The 21,517-nt window shown below is 46.1% G+C and overlaps 1 protein-coding gene across 1 annotated transcript in view; it reads right to left on the reverse strand.

Moving 5' to 3' along the window:
- LOC140197290 (chloride channel protein ClC-Kb-like) overlaps positions 1-21,517 on the reverse strand; it is a 130,245-nt gene that overhangs the window by 103,402 nt on the left and 5,326 nt on the right. The window contains exons 3-5 of the mRNA XM_072257227.1: positions 12,759-12,887; positions 7,445-7,584; positions 2,434-2,511 (exon numbers count right to left, since the gene is read on the reverse strand). Coding sequence (XP_072113328.1) covers positions 2,434-2,511; positions 7,445-7,584; positions 12,759-12,887 — 347 coding nt within the window. The remainder of the gene's footprint in view (positions 1-2,433; positions 2,512-7,444; positions 7,585-12,758; positions 12,888-21,517) is intronic.

Genomic DNA, 21,517 nt, shown 5'->3' on the forward strand with positions numbered 1-21,517 from the left:
TCGCCAATCCCAACAACCTTTACTCCCGCCTGATTTACAAACTCGCTGTCCACTCCACACTGACAAATACAGTATGGTGCAAAAGTCTTAGGCACCCTAGATACACACACACACAGGACTTATGCACAGTACTGTACATACTTTGGCAATAAGTACTTTGAACTTTGATCTTGTCTGTGCTACTGCATTATGCAGCAAGCTAGTCCCATCTGCCTGTATTTACTCCATAGCTCTCTAAGCCTCTCCTATCCATGTATGCATTGATATGGGCTTTACAGATGTTGTCATAAGCCCTTTGGGACTATGTGGCTAACCATAGCGTGCTGGGCTCTGAGATTTCTAGAGCACCTGTATTTGTTAATTGTTGTCTTAACTAGAGTTGTTAAGACCTTGTGCTCTCTGTTGAACCCCATCATGTTTATTTTGACTGGCATGGGTTTTCCATTGTTAGTGATTTTTTTTTTAAAGTGGATTCTCAATTAGCTTTTGTCGTGGGGTCTTTGGTTTGAGAGTGATTTGTCTCACGGTGTTGCTTGGTCGAACTACCAATGTTCTGTTGGAATTCCTATGTATCAATTCTTGCTTCCGTCCCTACATGGGAGTCTGTTGTTCTTCTGCACCTGGTCATTGCCAGCGCACGGAGGTTCAGCAGCGACTTGGACATTGATCAGCTGGAGGCGAGGGTGCCTTCTATACTCAGTTCATGTTATGAGCCTGTCTTCTGAGTGTCCTGAGTCTACATTCTCAATAGGTCCCAATAGGTACATTTAATATCAAAACATGTATACAATATACATCCTGAAATTCTTTTCCTTTGTAGACATCCACAGAGGAGTGCCCTAAAGAATGAATGACAGTTAAAATGTTAGAACCGAAAGGCACCCCCCCTCAAATCCCCCTTCCACGCACAAGCAAGGCAATGATCCCCCCACCCCCACCAGCCGAAAAGCATCAGCACCCTCCACTGAGCAAGCATGCAGCAAAGCATCAATAAAGACACAGACTTGCAGTACCCCAAAAGCTACTCATTCACCCGATATTTCGACATAACACAGGCTTTCTCTCTCCCTGATAAGGAAAAAGGAGGTGTCCCCATTTCACAGTGAGAGGGGAGACATAACAAACGTGTATGTTCTGAGCTTTACCAGTTTATGTTCAAGTCTTTTTTCCATGTACTCTAGGTCAACAAGTTTCACTAGGTCTCCCGTGGGATCAATTTTCCTGAGTTATGTTAAATATTCCCGGGTTTCCCAGCACTGTCCAAACAGCATCAGGTCTGCCTCAAGTTATCAGTCCTGTCTTGAGAGTGCCATGTCTGTGTCGAGTTTACCATCCCTGCCTCATCCAGATTGTCTCAAATTTACTAGCCCTAGCTCGTGAACATCAGCTCTGTCTCGAGTTTACGAGCCCTGCCCCGAGAGCATCAGGTTTCCCTGGGCTGTCAGGTGCTGACTTTAGGGAAGGAGGCACTGTCATGAGCCACTCAGCTCTGTGCAGCTAATGATAGAGCATGGGCTCCGAGGTTTCTCCAGCACCTGTATTTAATTGGTTACTTAACTGGAGTCGTTAAGCCTTGTGCTTTCTGTTTAATTTTGTCAAGCTTATTTTGACTGGTGATTATTTAAAGTGTGCTCTTGATGTGCACTTATTGTGGGGTCCTTGCTTTGAGAATGACTTGTCTTGCAGTGTCGCTCAGTCAAGCTATCGATGTTCTGGTGTAATTCCTCTGTGTAAGCTGTTGCTTCTGTCTCTACATGGGAGTCTGTCGTCCAGTCATTGCTAGTGCATACCATGACAAATGTACCTGATTCAACCACTATTTTTGGCAGCTCATTCCAAATATGCACCACTCTTCCTGTCATATAGCCGAGTGAACACACTTGTAAATCTCTCGTCTCTGATCTTAAACCTGTGCTCTCTTGCTATTAGCAGCCAATCCTTAGGAAAAAGACCATGTGCCTTTCTTTTTGTCCTGTCTATGCCTTCAAGGTCATCTATACATCTATCAGGTCACCCCCCCAACGTTCCAGGGAATAAAGTCGTGGGGGGACGGTTGTACTGAAATCAGAGGGCACACTGGTTAAGTTACTAGACTACAATTAACTAACTGCAGTTCCACAGAATCAAATTCAAATCTCGCCTTGGTACGTAAATAAATAGGGAGTTTATGAGAAAAAACCTCCTGTAGTAACTACCCACACAACTATTGTCCTTCCTTGAAGGTCATGCATCATCTTTACTCAGTCTGTGACTCCAAGCACACAACAACGTGGTTGGCTTTCCATCACCAACTCGGGGGCAAATGAGGATGGACAATAAATGCTGAAACCCACATCCCAAGGAGGGATAAATCAATGCATTTGGGCTTCTGTTTCCCAGTCCAAACGGGGGTTCCTTTCTTTATCCAACACCACACATAGATCTCAGGATTACCTCTTTGGTACCTGCAAACTTCACCATGACTTTTCCCAGTAATGTGGCCAGGATGGTAGCCATGTGAACGAAAGGGCCCTGCAAATAACGACAAGAAAGTCTGTCAAGGAGATGTTGCCACTGAAATTTAGTAAATTAATTTATCATTGCCATTTGTAGTGAGGCAATCCAGCTGGCTCCTTGCTTGCTTTCCATCTGTGCTGGGTTGAGCCTCGAGCTAGCAACTCGGCCTTGTAGAAAACAGTCAAAATGCTACGGAGAGAGCAAAAATGCTACCTGACGCACCAAAAAAAAGTACTGAGGTACAGTGGAAACTTAGTGTTAGAGTCATAGAGTACAGCACAGTACAGGGCCTTTGGCCCATAATGTGCCAGCCTTTTAACCTACTCCAAGATCAATCTAATCCTTTCCTCCCATACAGCCCATGACCTGCCATTTGTTCATTCAGCCATGTACCGATCTAAGACTCTCTTACTTACATACTTAATTCCTGTTACACCATGGCATTTAGGGCAACAGTGAAGGTCCTCCATCTTTGTCTATGTAGAATGATTCTTCACTGCTGTTTCGATAACAATTGTTTTTTGACCAGTCAGAGTTGTTAGCCCTGAGCCGAAGCCCCGAACCTGGAGGATCGTTGGATCACACTTAGTCTGGCCTCTACCCTTTGACCTGTTTGGCATGGGTGACCCCACTAAGAGCTAAAGCACAAGGCCCTGGCTCCAGCCAACATAGCTCTCCAGGTCACTAAGGCATGCAAACCTTCAAACCCTGCAACAAGCTTGTAGTCCTCTTGGAGGAAAAATCTCCTTTGCATCAGCCTCCACCTCTATGCCTGGGAATATGTTCCAGGCACCCACTCTATGTGTCTCTGTGTAAAATAACTATCTCTGACACCCCCCATGTATTTTCCTCCCTTAAAATTATCCCCCCCCTTTGTACTAGCCTGGGTGGCAGGGTGGAGATCCGTCTCTACCAAAGGAGGTGTAAGGCACTCCTTCGCTTTACTACCCTGCAGGTCACCCTCGGGCAAGGTGTAGCACCTGCTTAACACTCCCCCAGCCCCGATCAGGGTCACGTGAATCCACGGGAGCGGGTGGTGGATGGTCGTACGAGCAGCTGGTGCATATCACAAGTCCTGGTTATGTGACCACTGACGCCAGGCAGACAATCTCTGAGGAGTATTGATAATGGCTGGGGTCACCCGTCTTGTAAAGACACTGCCCAGAGAAGGCAATGGCAAACCATTTCTTGCCAAGAACAATCATGGTCATGGATAGAGCAACAGCATGAAAGGGGCTTCCCCACAGACAATGATCACTTGCTCAGCAGACAGAGTAAAGACAGTCAGAAAGCCATGATCTCCAATGTTATATGATGTGGCATATTCTGACGATGAAGATATATTAGCCATTTCCACCCCGGGATAAAGTCCCTGGCTGTCCACCCTATCAATACCTTTTATAATCTTATATACCTCTATCATGTCACCCCTCATCCTCCTTTGCTCCAAAGAGAAAAGTCCTAGCTTGCTCAACCTTTGCTCATAAGACATGTTCTTTCATCCAGGCAGTATCCTGGCAAATCTCCTCTGCACCCTCTTGAAAGCCTCCACATCCTTTCTATAATCAGGTGACTAGAAATAAACCAAATACTCTAGTCTAGCTAGAGTTTTATAGAGCTACAACATTACCTCAAGATTCTTGAACTCAATCCCCTGACTAATGAAGGCCAACACACCATACACCTTCTTACCACCCTCGGAACTTGCGCGGCATCTTTGAGGGATCTGTGGCCTTCGACACCAAGATCCCTCTGTCCCTCCACATGCTAAGAATCCTGTCATTAACCTTGTGCTCCACCTTCAAGTTTGATTTTCCAAAGTGAGTCACTTTTTCACACTTTTCTGGATCGAACTCCGCCTGCCATTCCTCTACCCAGCTCTGCATTCTATCTGTAATCTGTTGTAACATACGGCGATTTTCTACACCGTCCACAACACCACCTTCCCTCGTGCCATCTATGAACTTACGAACCCACCCCAAAGCTTCCTCATCCAAGTGATTTAGAAAATTCATAAAGAGCAGAGGTTCCAGAACAGGAATGTCAGGCAGAATTCGCTCCATCTACAACCATCCTCTCCTTTCTATGGGCAAGCCAATTTATGTTTTATTGACATACAGTGCGAAATAGGCCCCTCTGGCCCTTCAAGCCATGTCACCCAACAATACCCCAGTTTAATCCTAACATAATCAAGGGACAATTTACGGTGACTGATGAACCTACCAGGTCTTTGGCCTGTAAGAGGAAACCGGAGTACCCGGAGGAAACCCACACTGTCATGGGGATTACGTACAAACTCTTTACAAGCAGTGACGGGAATTGAACCTGTGTTGCTGGTACTGTAAAGCATCGCACTACGCTACGAATGCATGTAGCCAAGCTCTATGCATCCTATGCCTCTGAGTTCCTCAATGGGCCATCGATAGGGAGCCTTGTCAGGCACTTTACTGAAGTCTACATACACCACATTCACCGCTCTACCTTCATCAATTTGCTTTGTCACCACCCTGAACAACTCAAGCTTGGGAGGCACAGCCTGCCCCTGTCACACCTTGAACTGGCCACCAGAGGGAGGTAGGGATGACAAGACCAACCCCTCCCCGCTCACCTGCCTATTAGGCTCATTATTATTCATTGTTATCACCTGCAACCTGTTTGTAGTCCTACAAGTTTCTTGTCCCTTGTTTCTTTGATCAGTTTTGGAGTCATCGTTTGTAAGAGATGGTTGTAGAGATCTCCAGCTTCTGAAACTCTAGCTATATATTTTTTTGATATTGACTTTGCTCGTGAGTTTTCTCGTAAGGTAGGGGTGCATTTGAACTTAGTGGCCTCTTGGGGGCCACCCAAGGTGTGCTTTTCTTTTCAAAATGTGTTTTTTTTAAATGATTTTAAGACTATTCTGTACTCCAAGAACTATGGGTACAGCAGGTCTACTGCATCAGTGATCTGCTTGTTGCTTTGAGCAGCTGGCTGGCGTTTTGAAGGAGCTGGAGAGGTTGGTGGTTGGGCTGGCTAAGACAGTGGTCCCCAACCTCCGGGCCGCGGACCAATACATTGCTGCGAAGAATGCAGTGGTACAGCGGTAGCCAGAACGCACCCAGCACATCTTTAAGAAAAAAGCTGAAATAGACATGTTAATTAATTAGGTGCCGCCTGGCACGTAAATGTTGGCCCAGACCAGAGGCGAATCTTCGCGGCAATGTACCGGTCCGTGGCCTGGAGGTTGGGGACCACTGGGCTAAGGAGGGGCCAGTGGTTGGGATGGAGAGCATTCAGAGGAACTGACCTGGCTGGAGACCTGAAGGCATTGAAGTTGGTGTGTGAAAGCAGTGTAACTGTGACTGTCTTGGATGTTTCTTGTGATTGCAAGACCCTGCTGAACATTGATAATGTTATCTGCTGCAGGCCTGTTTCCCTCTCCACCCCCTCCGCTTTCCGCAGGGATTGTTCCCTCCGTGACTCCCTAATCCACACGTCCCTCCCCACGGACCTCCCACGTGGCACTTATCTCTGTAAGTGTAAGTGCTACACCTGTCCCTACACCTCCTCTCTTGCTACCATTCAGGGCCCCAAATAGTCCTTCCAGGTGAGGCAACACTTCACTTGTGAGTCTGTTGGGATCATCTATTGCATCCGGCGCTCCCGGTGCGGCCTCCTCTACATCAGTGAAACCTGACGCAGATCGGAGGACCGCTTCATCGAGCAGCTCCGCTCCGTCCACCACAAAAGACAGGATCTCCCGGTTGCCACCCACTTCAACTCCCATTCCCATTCAGATATGTCCATACATGGCCTCCTCTACTGCCAGGATGAGGCTAAACTCGGGTTGGAGGAGCAACACCTCATATACCGTCTAGGTAGTCTCCAGCCCCTTGGTATGAACATTGAATTCTCCAACTTCTGGTAATTCCCTCCCCTCCCTTCCCCTATCCCAGTTTCACCCTGCCCCCTCCCCCAGCTGCCTATCACCTCCCTCATGGTTCTGCCTCCTTCTACTATCCATTGTGCTTTCCCCTATTCCTTCTTCACCTTTCCTGCCTATCACCTCCCTGCTTCCCCTCCCCCACCCCTCTATCTTTCCCCTTACTGGTTTTTCACCTGAAACCTACCAGCCTTCTCATTGCCACCCTCCCCCCAGCTTCTTTATAGGGCCTCTGCCCCTTCCCTCTTCAGTCCTGATGAAGGGTTCCGGCCCGAAACATTGACTCATCATTTCCACTGATGCTGCCTGACCTGCTCCTCCAGCGTGTTGGAGTGTTGGCCTGTTTCCCTCATTTGGTGGAAAGACAGGTGGATGAGGCAGCAGTGTGGTCTTGCTTGTAGCAAGGACTAGGCCTCAAGCTGCAGGTGAGATGCTGGATGTGCTGCATTGGGGTGTTTGTGTAGGGCTGTGAGCTGGCCTCTTCTGTTGGTGCTGCCCTCTAGTGTTTGACTGGTGGAATTCTCAGGCTGGACTGCTGGGAGTGTAACATCAGTTTATATGTTGCTCAAGGACTTGGACAATACATGTGTTTTCTTGTGTAAGGATTTTTTTTTCTCTCTCTCTCTCTTGCTATTTTGAATGAATTTTATGCACCTTGGCCCCAGAGAAATGCTTTCTTGTTTGACTGTATCCATGCATGGTTTGAATAATAATGAAACTTGATTTGATTTTTGGACCCTCTGCCTGTACCTTGCCTGCTACGGAATTCAATAAAGCCTTGTTGGATTTTTTCACTTTAATTTTGTGTGACTCCTCAGCGCATTTGGGTTCACCACTGTGCAGTGTGAGGAAAGTCACCGAGTCAGCTGTGACAGCCCCTCCCAAAGCCATGCTTAGTGTAAGAATTTCATATTATTTCACTCAAATTCAGTATTTAGTGCAACTATAGGATAGAATACCCTGTCTGCTATCTGCCTGCCTCCCCTCCCCCACCCCCCTTAACCTTTGTGCCCGATGGTGACCTACCACCTTTCCCAGGAAAATGGTGCTTCCAGCCGCGAGGGTGCAGATGACACCGATCAGCTTCGCCACGAAGGTTCGGAAGGTGAAGAACTCGTCGAGTACGACACCACGCAGAGTAACCTTCAACTCGGGAATGCCAGAGCCTTTGGTCGGGGGGGGGGAGGAGGGGGGGATGGAAATAAAAGTGCTGTCACCTTGTGCACACGCTAGACCGGTGAGGGACAACGCAATGAGTGAAATGCTCCCTTGCCCTGCTCCCTGAGAAATGAGAGCTTAGAATTTTAGGGTGCTGGTGAGGGAATGCCACACGGTGTGAGGAGGCAGCACTGTACTGTGGGTGGGGTGGTAAAGAGGGAACGCCACACGATAGCAGGGTTGGTGAGGGACTACCCTGCTGTGGAATGGGCAATGATGAGAAGGTGTTTCACTCGGAGGGGCAGTGAGGAGGGAGTGTCGCGCTTGAGGGGGGTGCATGGCGAGGAAGCGTTGAACAGTGGGTGCGGTGGCAAGGAGGGAATACTACACGATGGGGGAGAGATGTGTACTGAGAACAGGGTGGTGAGGATGGGGCACCGTGCAGTGGGAGAGGCATGAGGGAATGCTGCAATGTGGCAGGTGAGGTTAGGAGGTAGCCCTGATAGTGTGAGGAGGGGCAGCACACTGGGAGGGGGTGGAGCCTGATGCCAACTATGATGTTTGTCAACACTGAACCCATTTGCTCACCTTAGACCTGTATCGTAGATGGATAAGGTATAGAGTCTATACCTTATCCATATAGCTAACTACTGTCAATGCCTTTTAAACATTCTAACAGCACCTGCCTTAACCACGTCCTCTGGCAGCTTGTTCCATATACAGTACTGTGCAAAATTCTTGGGCACATTTATAGCTAGGGTATCCTAGACATTTGCACAGTACTGTAGTAATTTTATGTATTGCACTGAAGTGCTGCCACAGAAAAACAAATTTCATGACATATGTGATTGATAATAACCTGATTCTGATATGGGTCTGTATTGTGGACTGGCAGGGGGCAGGGAGCGGGGTATCATGGTTGGGAAAAGGGGAAGGGAGGGGGGAGGGAGTGGGATGCACCAGAGGGACATTCTGTAATGATCAATAACCAATTGTTTGGAATCAAATGACCTTGCCTGGTGTCTCAGGGCTGGGTGTGACCGTAATCCACCTGTCCCTGGCATTCCTTCTGTCCCACCCCCACCCCCACAGTGCTCCACGCTCACTATTCCCAATATCCCTTGCCGTCACCAGATCTGCAAACTCTCTCTCTGTACCGCATTGACCAATACGGTACTTGGCCACCCTACCTATATTATGTGCATAAACATTTGCACAGTACTGTGCCCACCATCCTCTGTGGAAAAAGTTGCCACTCAAGTTCTGTTTTCAAAAACAAAGCAACTCCCCATTCTCACCTTAAACTTGCCTCCATTAATTTTAGATTCCCTTGTCCTGGGAAAAAGACAGAACATTCACCCAGTCTATGACCCTCGTGTTAAAGAAACTTTTGAAGGCCACCCTCAGCCTCCTACACTCCAGAGGAAAAAGTCTCAGCCTGTCCTGTCTCTCCTTTGTGGCTCAGGTCTTCTACTCCCCTGTTAACATCCCTGTGAATCTTTCCTCTACTTGTTTCAGCTCAAACATGTCCAATAGCCCCAGGCGACCTGCTCCTAATTATAGCTTCCAACTTGAAGGCATAAATATCGAATTATCCTTCTGGTAAAAGAAAATTCTCTCATTCCCCTTCCCCCCCACCCCTCTATTCCCCACTCTGACCTTTTACCTCTTCTCACCTGTCTATTACTTCCCCCAGTGCCCCCCTCCTTCGTTCTCCTGTGGTCCACTCTCCCATCAGGTTCCTTCAGCCTTGGCCTTTCCCACCCAACTGGCTTCACCCATCACCTTCCAGCTAGACCCCTTCCCCTCCCCACCTTTTTATTCTGCCATCTTCCCCCTTTTCAGTCCTGAAGAAGGGTCTTGGCCCAAAACAGTCGACTATCTATTCAGTGGCATCGATGCTGCCTGACCTGCTGAGATCCTCCAGCATTTTGTGTGTGGCTAAGTTGCTGATGGTGCTTATGAAATAGCAGCTTGCCAGTTTAAAAAAAAAATTGAATTCACTGACATCATCGAGGGAGGAAAATCAACTCTGCTATCCACCCTCAACCATATCTGACTCCAGGATCACCATGCAATTATGTTTTAAGTGCCACTTTGAACTGACCTATGGAGTCCACATCATGGAGAGTGGCAGCAAGTTGAAAGCAAGATTCAATAAAGATTAGCTTTAGTTGTCAATGCATATCGAAAATGTGCTGGGGGCAGTCTGCAAAGGTCTCCAAGTTTCCAGTGCCAATAAAACATGCCCGCAGTTTACTAACCCTAACTTGTAGGTTTTTGGAGTGTGGGGCACCTGCAGGAAACTCCTTGCAGACAGCAGTGGCAATTGTACTTTAATCAGAATCACCAGTATACGTCATGAAATTTGTTATGTGGCTGCAATACATGATAAATATAGAATAAACATATCGAATAAATACAGTGTGTATGCATATTGGTTATTTTAGAAATGGTACAAAAACAGAAAAACGTGGGATAGGCTTTATGGGTTCAATGTCCATTTAGAAATCTGATGGCAGATGGTAGAAGCTATTCCTGAATCACTGAGTCTGTGCCTTCAGACTCCTGTACCTCCTACCTGATGGCAACAATGAGAAGAGGCCATGTCCTGGATGACCGGGGTCCTCAATAATGGATGCCGCTCTCGGGGGTGGGGGGGGGGGGGTGGTTTCACAACTGGCCGTTGCTCGGCACACCAAGGACTTGGCCGAAGAGCTCTGCTTGCCTTCAGAGGACAGAGTTTTCGTGTCTCTGGAGACGGGGGATTGGGGTGGGGTGGGGAATCGGAGGTCGGCGTCCAAGCAGAAGACCAGTGTGTCATGGCAGATGGAAGATCTAAGGCACTGTGCCCAGAGACCCAAGATCTACCTCGTCGTATCTCTTGCACCTTTTTGTCTGCCTAAACTGCACTTTCTGTGTAAATCGTAGCACTTTATACTGCATTCTGATATTGCTTTATTGAGAATAGGCCCTTCTAGGCTTTTGAGCTTTTGAACCAGCTCTATTTCCAACTTTAACATCTCTATTTTTCCCTTTCAGGGTTCTTTTGAAGACCCTGACCTGGAATTACACGCTGACTACGGTTCTTTGGGGGAATGGGACCCGCTCTCAGGGTTTCACGAATGACCGTTGTGCTGCACATCAAAAGTTCGGCCTAAGAGCTCCACTCACCTTCAGAGGACCGAGTTTTCGTGGCTCTGGAGATGGGGTGTGGTGGAATCGGAGGTCGGTGTCTGAGCAGAGGACTGGTGTTTCGTGGGAGATGGAAGATCCAAGGCTGTATGCCCAGAGACCCGAGATCTTTGGGCACAGAGCTTGGAAAAAGCAACGCAATGGGCTTTTAACATCATAAACCAGCGAGTTGTTTCTTATGTCTCCCCTCTCGCTGTGAAACGGAGACACCACTTTCTCCCTTATTAGGGAGAGAGAGAGAGAGCAAGTGGTACGGTGAATGTCGGGTGAACAAGCAGTCTTTGGAGTGCTGCAGGTCTGTGTCTTTGCTGTTGCTTTGCTCATGCTTGAGTGCTCGGTGGCGGGTGCCGATGCCTTTTTTTTGCCGGTGGGGGGAGGGGGAATTGTTGCTTTACTGCTGCTTACGTACAGGAGGGAGGGGAGTCAGGGGGCTTTGGGGTTCTAACATTTAACTGTCATTCATTCTTTGGGGCACTCCTCTGTCTTCGTGGATGGTTGCAAAGAAAAAGCATTTCAGGATGTATATTGTATACATTTCTCTGACATTAAATGTACCTTTGCAACCTTTGATCTGTGAGGTTTTGCACGTCAGTAGGACCAACCAGGGTAGGTCTTGACCCGCAAATGGTAGGGCACTGAGGGGTGTGGTACCACAAAGGGATCTGGGAACACAGGTCCATAATTCATTGAAAGTGGTGTCACAGGTGAGTAGGGTCAGAAAGAAAGCTTTTGGCACATTAGCCTTCATAAATCAATGTATTGAGTACAGCAGATGGGATGTTATGCTGAAGTTGTATAAGACATTGTTGAGGCCTAATTTGGAGTATCGTGTGAAGTTTTGGTCACCTACCTGCAGGAAAGATGTAAATAAGGTTGAAAGAGTACAGGGAAAAATTACAAAGATGTTGTGGGTTATGGAGGACCTGAGTTATACGTGAAGTTTGAATAGGTTGTGCTGTATTCTTTAGAATATAGAAGATTGAGGGGAGATTTGATAGAGGGATACAAAATTGAGGGGTATAGATGGAGTAAATGTAATCAGGCCTTTTCCACTGAGGTTGGGTGGGACTACAACCAGACGTCATGGTTCAAGGGTGAAAGGTGAGAAGTTTAAGGGGAACATGAGGGGAAACTTCTTCACTCAGAGGGTCGTGAGAGTGGAATGAGTTGCCAGCACAAGTAATGTGTGGAAGCTTGATTTCAACTTTTGAGGTTTGGATGGGAAGGGTATGGCGGGCTATGTTCCTAGTGCAGGTTGATGGGAGTAGGCAGTCTAAATGGTTTGAGCATGGACTAGATGGGCTGAAGGGCCTATTTCTGTGCTGTACTTCTCTATGATTCTATATTAAACCCAATGCTGATTGTTTGATTCTGAGAACAATAGAGGAGCCCTTAGGTTCACTAGCAAACTGGAGTGCAGGAAACGAGGAGACTTTGGCAAATAAAATTAAACTAAAGATTTATTACAGAAAATTACCTAGAAAAACTAAAGAGCTAAGTAAGCTATACAGAATCATGATGAACCGAAATCACTTCTGGTACGCAGAAACTCAGTTTCACAAAGAGGGGATGGCATGCCCCCCTGGAGCAAATAAGAATTCAGGACAATGACAATACCATAATAATTAAATCAAACAATTGAATAAAAGTGATAAATACAAAGAGCTTAACAACCCCCATGATCACAAATGAGACCTCTGCAAAACACAGTGAATACCCAGAGCCAGTGCAAAAACAAACAATTAGACATAACAGGTAAACAATCCAAAGACAATGTAGGACAACGAGGTGACATTCAGAAAATACAGTCCACATACTAACTTCTTTACAAACAATAGTTGTGACAGGAGCAGTGGACTGAAGTAAGGGGATGAATGCGAACAACCCCCCACCCCACAGGACCAACAACACAAAGAGTCTTTCCCATGAAAGGATAGTGGGAGGTGCGAGGGATAAGAAGGCAGGTAGAATAGACGTTCGGTCATACCTGCTGCTTGAGGGGAGATGTACTTGGCTACTCCAGCGGACACCATACAAAGGATGACATGGTAGAGGACCCACGAGAAGTACTGCAGGTAGCGATATCTTTCCAGGGCGTCGTAGACCCAGAGGTTGGCTGGCAGAAGGAAAATCACAGGTAGACTGAAAGCCAGTGATTCAAAATGGAAACACCGGGGTGACACGGTAGCATAGTTAACATCATGCCAATGTACAGTGCCAGTGGCCTAGCTTCAATTCCCACCGCTGTCTGTAAGGAGTTTGTACGTTCTCCCTGTGACCGTGTGGATTTCCTCCAGCAGCTCCGGGTTCTTCCCACATTCCAAAGATTTATGGGTTAGTAGATTGGTCACATGGATGAATTCAGGCTGAATGGCCTGTTACCGTACCACATCTCGGAATAAAGTGAAATAAAATCTGTGGAGTGAGAAGTAGTTAATGTTTCAGGTCAATGGTGTTACATCAGAAACTGTACAAACACCTCTCACATCCCTTCTAGAATATCCAAGGGAGATAGATAGATTGGCATCCATCGGCCCAGATGGATAACATAACACGACGTGCATGCAACTGACGCTATTTTAAAAACGTTTTGCCCCATATTGTCCAAATGTGACTGGTGCTGGTTTAAAACTGTCCAGCAACAGTTCCCTGTCCCAAATAAATGGCATAGTGTCCCAAATAAACCAAGGGGATCCCAGCTATTTTCACCGTTAGATTTAGTTCTTTAAGAGTTGTCCCGGTAAGTGGCTGCTCTGATTAACTGATGGTCCAATTAACTGGAATCCACTGTTTAAAGTGAAGACTGATAGATTTTTGATTAGTTAGGGCATGAAAGGTCACAGGAAGAAGCCAGGAGAATGGCATTGAGAGGGATTAGAAATCAGCCATGATGGAATGGCAGAGCAGATTTGATGGACTGAATGGCTTAATTCACCTATGATCTTTAGAGCAAAAGAGCAAAAATAGTGAGTTAGTGTTCATGGTTCATTGTCCATTCAGAAATCTGGTGGCAGAGGGAAGAAGCTGTTCCTGAAACGATGTGTCTTTCGGCTCCTGTACCTTATCTTTAATAGCAATGAGAAGGGGGCATATCCTGGGTTATAGGGATCCTTCGTGACTGATGCTGCCTTTTTGAGGCAACGCCTTTTGAAGATCTTTTTGATGCTGGTGAGGCGAGTTCCTATGGTGCAGCTGGCTGAGTTTGCCACCTTCCGCTGGTGGCAAGGAGAAGGGGGCATGTCCTGGGTGATGGGGGCCCTTAATGATGGGTGTCACCTTTTGAAGATGTCAGCAAGGTTACGGCGGGGAGAGGAGGGTAGGTGGATTTGCAGTGTTGACGTACAGTCTGATTGGTTAATGGTGGAGTGGGATTGAGAGGCCTACTTAGGCATATAAGATAATAAGAGGCATTGATCCTGTGGATAGTCAGAGGCTTTTTCCCAGGGCTGAAATAGCTAGCACGAGAGGGCACAGTTTTAAAGTGCTTGGAGGTAGGTACAGAGGAGATGTCAGGGTAAGTTTTTTATGCAGAGAGTGGTGAGTGCGTGGAATGGGCTTCCGGAGACGGTAGTGGAGGCGGATACAATAGGGTCTTTTAAGTGACTCCTGGACAGGTACATGGTGCTCAGAAAAAATGGAAGGTTATGGATAACCCTAGGTAATTTCTAAAGTAAGTATGTGTTTGACTCAAGTAGTGAGGTAGTGTTCGTGGGTTCAGTGTCCATTCAGAAATTGGATGGCAGAGGGATGAAGCTATTTTTGAATCATTGAGTGTGCCTTCAGGCTCCTGTACCTCCTTCCTGATGGTAACAATGACAAGAGGGCATGTCCTGGGTGGTGCGGTCCTTAATGATGGACGCCATCTTTTTGAGGCACTGTTCCTTAAACATCCTGGATATTCTGGAGGCTAGTACCCATGATGGAGTTGATTGAGTTTACAACTTTCTGCAGCTTCTTTCAATCCTGTGCAGTAGCCCTCCTCCCCACCCCCTGCCCCCTTACAAACCAGACAGTGATGCAGCCAGTTAGAATGCACTCTATGATACATCTGTAGAGGCCCAGGTTCTGGAGCTTTTTGATCAGAATTGTAGGAATGATCATGTTAAATGCCAGGCTATAGTCAATAAACAGCATCCTGACATAGGAGGAGTAGGGGTTGAGGTCCCCTCTGACCACAGTGAACCCTTGTGCAAACCCACCCTCATCTGCTGGATACGAATGATTAATAGGCCAGAGATTCGATCTTGACAGATTAGCCACAGTGGAGATTAGACAGCACTTGCTACACTGAATGTATCTTAGAGCAGACATTGTATATTTAAGAGTTAACATGTCACAGTTGGGTTAGAGAGCCACACTATGGATGTGCCAGTGCACAAGATCCTGAGAGACTGCTGAAGATTGTAGACTCTGCCTGCTCCATCATGGGCACAACCCTCCCCACCCTCGAGGACACTGTTAAGAAGTGTAGCCTCAAGGAGCTGGCATTAGGACCCCCACCACCCAGGTCATGCCATCTTCTCCTTGCACCTCAGGAAGGAGGTATAGGAGGCTGAAGGCACAGGCGCAACAATTCAGGAATAGCTTCTTTCCCTCTGCATTGGACATTGAACCCATGAACACCACCTCAACACTTTTTTTTCTTTTTTTGCACTATTTAAATTAACTTTCTTAAGAAATACATTTATACTTCTGACAGCAATGTGGCATAATTATATGTGCGGCTGCTGCATAACAAACTTCACGATGTATGCCATCATTGCCTCGAGGGTGGCATCCATCATCAAGGAGCCTTGGCATCCGGGACATGCCCTCTTCTCATTACGACCATCACGGAGGAGATACAGGGGATTGAAGACCCACACACGATGGTTTGGCAACAGCTGCTTCCCTCCTGCCATCAGATTTCTGAACAGTCTAGGAACACCAACTTGTTAATCCTCTGATCATCCCCTATATTCTTTGTATTGCAACTGCAATAATTTGCTATGCGTGCACAGTCCTGCTGCCACAAAACAACAAATTTCATGACTGTGAGCACAGGGAAGTCCACAGAGGCTGGAAATCCAAAGCAGGGCACACAAGATGCTGGAGGAGCTCGGCAGGTCAGGTGGCTTCTATGGGAAAGAATAAACAGTCGACATTTTTGGCTGAGACTCTTGTTCACGTCAGTGATAATAAACCCTACTCTCATTCCAATGTTTGTTTTGCAATGGTCTTACTTGGAGTGAACCAGTTTGGGAACATTAGCTAGTGAAACCGTGACCTTGGGGAAACTGGGCTTGCCACTCCCATGTCATCATCATGTGCCGCGTCATAGGGCATTGGCGATTACTGCCTGGCGCCAGTGGTCGCATAAGCAGTTCTTGTGATTTGGACCAGATGCTCATATGACCACCCACCTGACCCCGACTGGGGGGGCTAAGCAGGTGCTACACGTGGCTCGAGGAGGGAAGGAGCTATTATCATTTAATTTAATTGATATAATTTTTCCACGATCTAATTGTAAATTTTTTTAGTCTATTTTCTTTTCTTGCTGGCAGTTTGATGTTTATTTTTAGAAACTTTTTGTATGACGCATGACTCTGGGGTTGTACGTCTAATGGGTTCTTTTTTTTTTCTCACTTTCCTGCTTAGTAGGTTTTTTTTGTTATCACAAAACTTTTTTTTTCAATCTTTAAGATAACGTCTTTTTTGAGACATTGTAAGTGTTGTTACTTCAATGTACTCATGTTATTTTTCCTGTATAATATAACAATTAAAAAGGTTTGAAAAGAAAAGAGGAGGGAAGGAGCATCTGATACCCCCTTTTGTGGAGACGTATCTACCCCCCGCCTCCCAAACTTCCATCATTTAGGACAAATATTATATCTGAGTCCTAGAAGTACTGGACATGTGTACAATGACATCACACCATCGGCACTGATCCCCTGACACCATTTTCCCTCACTTCCCAAAATTCAATTGGGACCTCCCACAGGAAGTAGCCGACATCTGTCCAATCAGGTTTTATGATTATGACATCAACACCAGAAATGGAAACTATGCAATTTGTGGATACAGTAATTTTGTGCATACAAAACACTGTGAAGATGCTGGAAATCCAGAGAAGTGCAGGCAAAGTGCTGAAGCAACTCAGCAGGTCAGGCAGCATCTATGGAGCAGAATAGACGGCTGATGCTCTTGAGCTGAGACACTTGGATTAGGATGAAGAATCTAGACCTTCAGCATTTTGTATGTGTTAATCTAATATTTAAAGAAAATTAAGTCATTATTTTTAAGATCTGAACATTGATTGTACATCTCTGAGGGCCAGGAACTGAGGCCATTTTAGGATAAAGTAGAACTCCATGGATCTGGAGTCACATCCTGGGCTGACTGGGTGAGGCATTAGTGGACTGATCGCGGAAGTGTCCAGCACAGAAGACAGGAGCTTAAGGCCAACTTTGTTCATGTTAACTGCATGCTTAGGGACACTAATCCCACCAGAAATTGGGATCGAGCCTTGTTCACTGAAGCTGTGAGGCAGAGCTCTGCCAATTTTTGCTACTGCGTTGCCACGATTGAGATCAAACCCTACCCCAGGATTTAAGTTCTGGAATTAAATACTCTATCAAAAGTGGCCATCTAGATTGTTAGACTACTCTATCTGTGGAGGATTTCTCACGAGTCAGGCTTGTATGCGACTCCAGACCCAGAGTGCTCAAGTTTAGTTGTCATTCAGCCATACACATAGATGAAGCTACAGTACTGTACAGAAGTCTCAGGCACATGTACATCTTATAGCTAGGATGTCGAAGACTTTTGCACAGTACCGTTTGTCAATGTGGAGCAGAGAGCGAGTTTGTAACTCTGACAGGAACAAAGGATGTTTGGAATGGTGAGGGTGGAGTGCCACGAAGGGGTGTGGGACAGGTGGCAGAAAAGTGCCAGGGGTGGGGGGGGGGTGGGTTTGGGTGGGGATTGGCTCAGGTGCAGACATGCCCACCCCTGAGACACCAGGCAAGGTAATTTGATTCCAAACAATTGGTTTATTGATCATTATAGAATGTCTCTCTGGCACTTCCTGCTCCCTCCCTTCTCCCTTCCCCTTTTACCAACTATGATTCCCCTCTCCCTGCCCCCTTCCCACTCTAAGTCCTCAACAGAGACCCATATTAGAATCAGATTTATCATCACTCACATACGTCATGAAATTAGCTTTTTTTTGTGGCAGCAGCACAGTGCATACATAAAATTACTACAGTAATATGCAAAAGTCTTGGACACCCAAACTATTTGTGTCTATACATAAATACCTAAGACAGTACTGTAAATGAAAGCACATTCCTCTGGGACGAAGGTGCAAAACCGAGTTCATGGAGTCGCACACAGCACATAGTTACAGTCACCAAATAATATTAGCACAAGTCCCTTAGTGTCAGGGCCTGTAGATTGATGGTACATGGGATGTTGTCCTAGAGCCATGTTTCTGCAAGAACAAGAATGCAGCAGTTCCTCATCTAATTTTCATTATTTATCCTAAAATGGCCTAAAAAGTCACTCTGCTCTAGACAATTAGATGTAAAGTCATCGCAGGTCTGTTAAGTCTTCTGTCTTACATGAACTTGCACCTTGCACTTTATGTCACCTGTCAATCTTCAGGCTATGCCACGCAGAGACTTGTGGTAATGTTATTCTGTGACTCTATGTGCTGGAGTGGCTATGTGCTGTGCTTTTCATCTGGTGCCAGAGGAGCAATGTTTTGTTCAGCTGTACATACGTGTATGGCTGAATGACAATAACCTTAAATAGATTCCGGAGAACAATTCCCCAAAGACAGAAGTTAAACGGTTTCCATTTCCGATTCTGATGTCTTAATCATACAAGGTGGCATGGTAGTGTAGTGATTAGCACAATGCCTTACAGGACAGGCGACCCAGCCTCAATTCCAGTCGCTGCCTGTAAAGTTTGTACAGTCTCCTCCTGACCGTGTAGGTTTCCTCTGTGCACTCTGTTTCCTCCCACGGTCCAAAGACCTACAGGTTGGTAGGTTTGTTGGTCATTGTAAATTGTCCTGTGATTAGGCTAGGGTTAAATTAGGGGTTGCTGGATGGCGTGGCTCGAAGGCCCAGAAGGGCCTACTCCATGAGGTATCTCAATAAAGAAATCAGGTCAGATATCCACAAGGGACCAAGCCATAGGGTTTCTGCACTGTTAACAAAGATAACTACTTAAGCCCTCACCTTTGCCTCCAGTATAGCACCAAGTAAACAAAAATATGTTCTAAAGGCATTAGTGTAAATTGTAGTAAGCACTTACAATATATAAACATCTAAACGGAAATATTAGCTAACAAATTACCTCCATTGAAACTTATAACCTGTGATTGGCTTTGAAATTACAAGGTGCAAAAAAATCTAAAGACTGCACTCTATCTCTCCAAGAGGACCACAGCCTTTGGAGGCTTGGAGGCTTGTGTGCCTCAATGACCCAGAGAGAGACATTGGTTTGAGTCAGGGCTTTGTGCTTTGGCTCTTGGTAGGGTCACCCATGCCAAACAGGTCAAAGTAGAGGTCAGACCAAGAGTGGTCCACTGGTCCTCCAGGTCTGGGGGTTCAGCTTGGGGCTAACAACCCTGACTGGTCAAAAAAATTTGTTACAGAAGCAGCAATGAAGAATCCTCCTTCATCTGAGTGTGACGGTATTCCTGAGTCTCCATCTGGGACTCGCATGATTGTCAGTGGTGAAGATCAAAGGGAAGCTATTGACATGATGAAGGAAGCGCTGAACACTGCCAGAGATGGAGGACCTTCATTGCTGCCCTAAGTACAAGAGACATAACAGGCAGTAAGTATGTGAGCAGTCTGTTGGAGAAAAAACACAGCAGGAAGCCACGTGACATAATAGAAATAGAAATAGAATAGTACAGCACAGTACAGGCCCTTCGGCCCACAATGTTGTGCTGACCCTCAAACCCTGCCTCCCATATAAGCCCCCACCTTAAATTCCTCCATTGGTATGGAAACTGATCATCTTATTTATACAGGAAATGATTGACCCCTCAAGGTGATTCACTTGAGGAATGACATGACAGCAGGTCCTTGTACTACAACGAATGAGTGTATACCATAATTCTTTATTCCATCATTGTTCACAGTCATTTTACTTCATGCACCTTGTTCCTTTTCGCACCTTGTAGTGTATCAGGGCCATTTTTGGCATTTCCTTAGTATTTGTCTTTTTTGTAACAAGGCAGAATTACTAGCTCCACGCTTAACCCAGCACAGATGGAAGGCGTGAAAGGAGCCAGCTGGATTTGAACCCAGGATCAGGAGCTGGCTGGATTCGAACCACCAGCTGTTCATGCACCATGCACCTTACATGCAAATCCTTGGTGTTGAAGGGAATGGAACAGTCTGGCTGGCTCACATAGCGTCAGAGTACTACAGCCAATAAACAGGCCATTTGGCCCAACTAGTTCATGCCAAACTACCTCGTCCTACCTACCTGCACCTAGACCATAGCGCTCCATACCCCTGTTATACATGTACATATCCAAACTTCTCGTGCTGCGATTTATCCTGTGTCTATCACTTCCACTAGTAGCTTATTCCAAACTCTGAGTGAAGAAATTTCCCCTTGGGCTCCCCTAAACATTTCACCCATCACCCTTAACCTATGTCCTCTAGTTCTAGTCTCACCCAACCTTAGTGGGAAAAGCCTGCTTGCATTTACCAAATCTATTCACCTGATAATGTTGTACACCTCTAAGATTCCCCTGATTCTTCTGTGCTCCAGGGAATAAAGTCCTAACCTGTTCAAATTCTCCCTATAACTCAGTCCCCACAACATCCTTGTAAATTTTCTCTGCACCCTTTCAAGCTTGATATCTTTCTTGCAGATAGGTGACCAGACATGAGCACAATACCCCAAGTTCCGCCTCACCAACATCTTAGAGCCATGGAGCACTACTGCACAGAAACAATCCCTTTGGCCCATCCAGTCTGTGCCAAACCAATAATCTGGTCCCTCTACCTGCACCCAGACCATAACCTCCATACCCCTCCCATTCATGTACCTATTCAAACTTCTCTTGTGTTGAAATTGAACCTGAATCCACCACTTGCACTTCTTCCACATCTCACCACCCTCCGAATGAAGAAATTCCCCGTCATGTTCCTCTTAAACATTTCACTTTTCACCCATAACCCATGACCTCTCGTTAAAGTCTCACACAATCTCAGTGGAAAAAAGCCTGCTTGTATTTACCCTATCTATACCCCTCATAATTTTGTATACCTTTATCAAATTACCCTTTAACCTTCTACATTTAGGGATTAAAGTCCTAACCTTTTCAACCTTTCCAGATAACTTGTGTCCTCAAGATCTAGCAACATCCTTGTAAATTTTCTCTGTACTCCTTCAACCTTAGTTACATCTTTCCTGTAGGTAGGTGACCAAAATGGCACACAATACTCCAAATTAGACCTCACCAACATCTTATACAACTTCCACATAACATCCCATCTCCTTTGCTCAATACATTGATTTGTGAAGGTCCGTTTGCAAAAAGCTTTCTTTACAACCCTATCTACTTGTGGTGCCACTTTCAATAAATTATGGATCAGTATTCCCAGATCCCTTTGTTCTACCGCACACCTCAGTGCCCCCTTGCTCACCCTGACTGGTGCTATCAAAGTGTAAAACCTCACACTTGTCTGCATTCAATTCTATCTTGAATTTTTCAGCCCATTTGGTAGTCTT

The sequence above is a fragment of the Mobula birostris genome, chromosome 5 (assembly GCF_030028105.1).
Source record: "Mobula birostris isolate sMobBir1 chromosome 5, sMobBir1.hap1, whole genome shotgun sequence".
NCBI classification, from domain to species: domain Eukaryota; kingdom Metazoa; phylum Chordata; class Chondrichthyes; order Myliobatiformes; family Myliobatidae; genus Mobula; species Mobula birostris.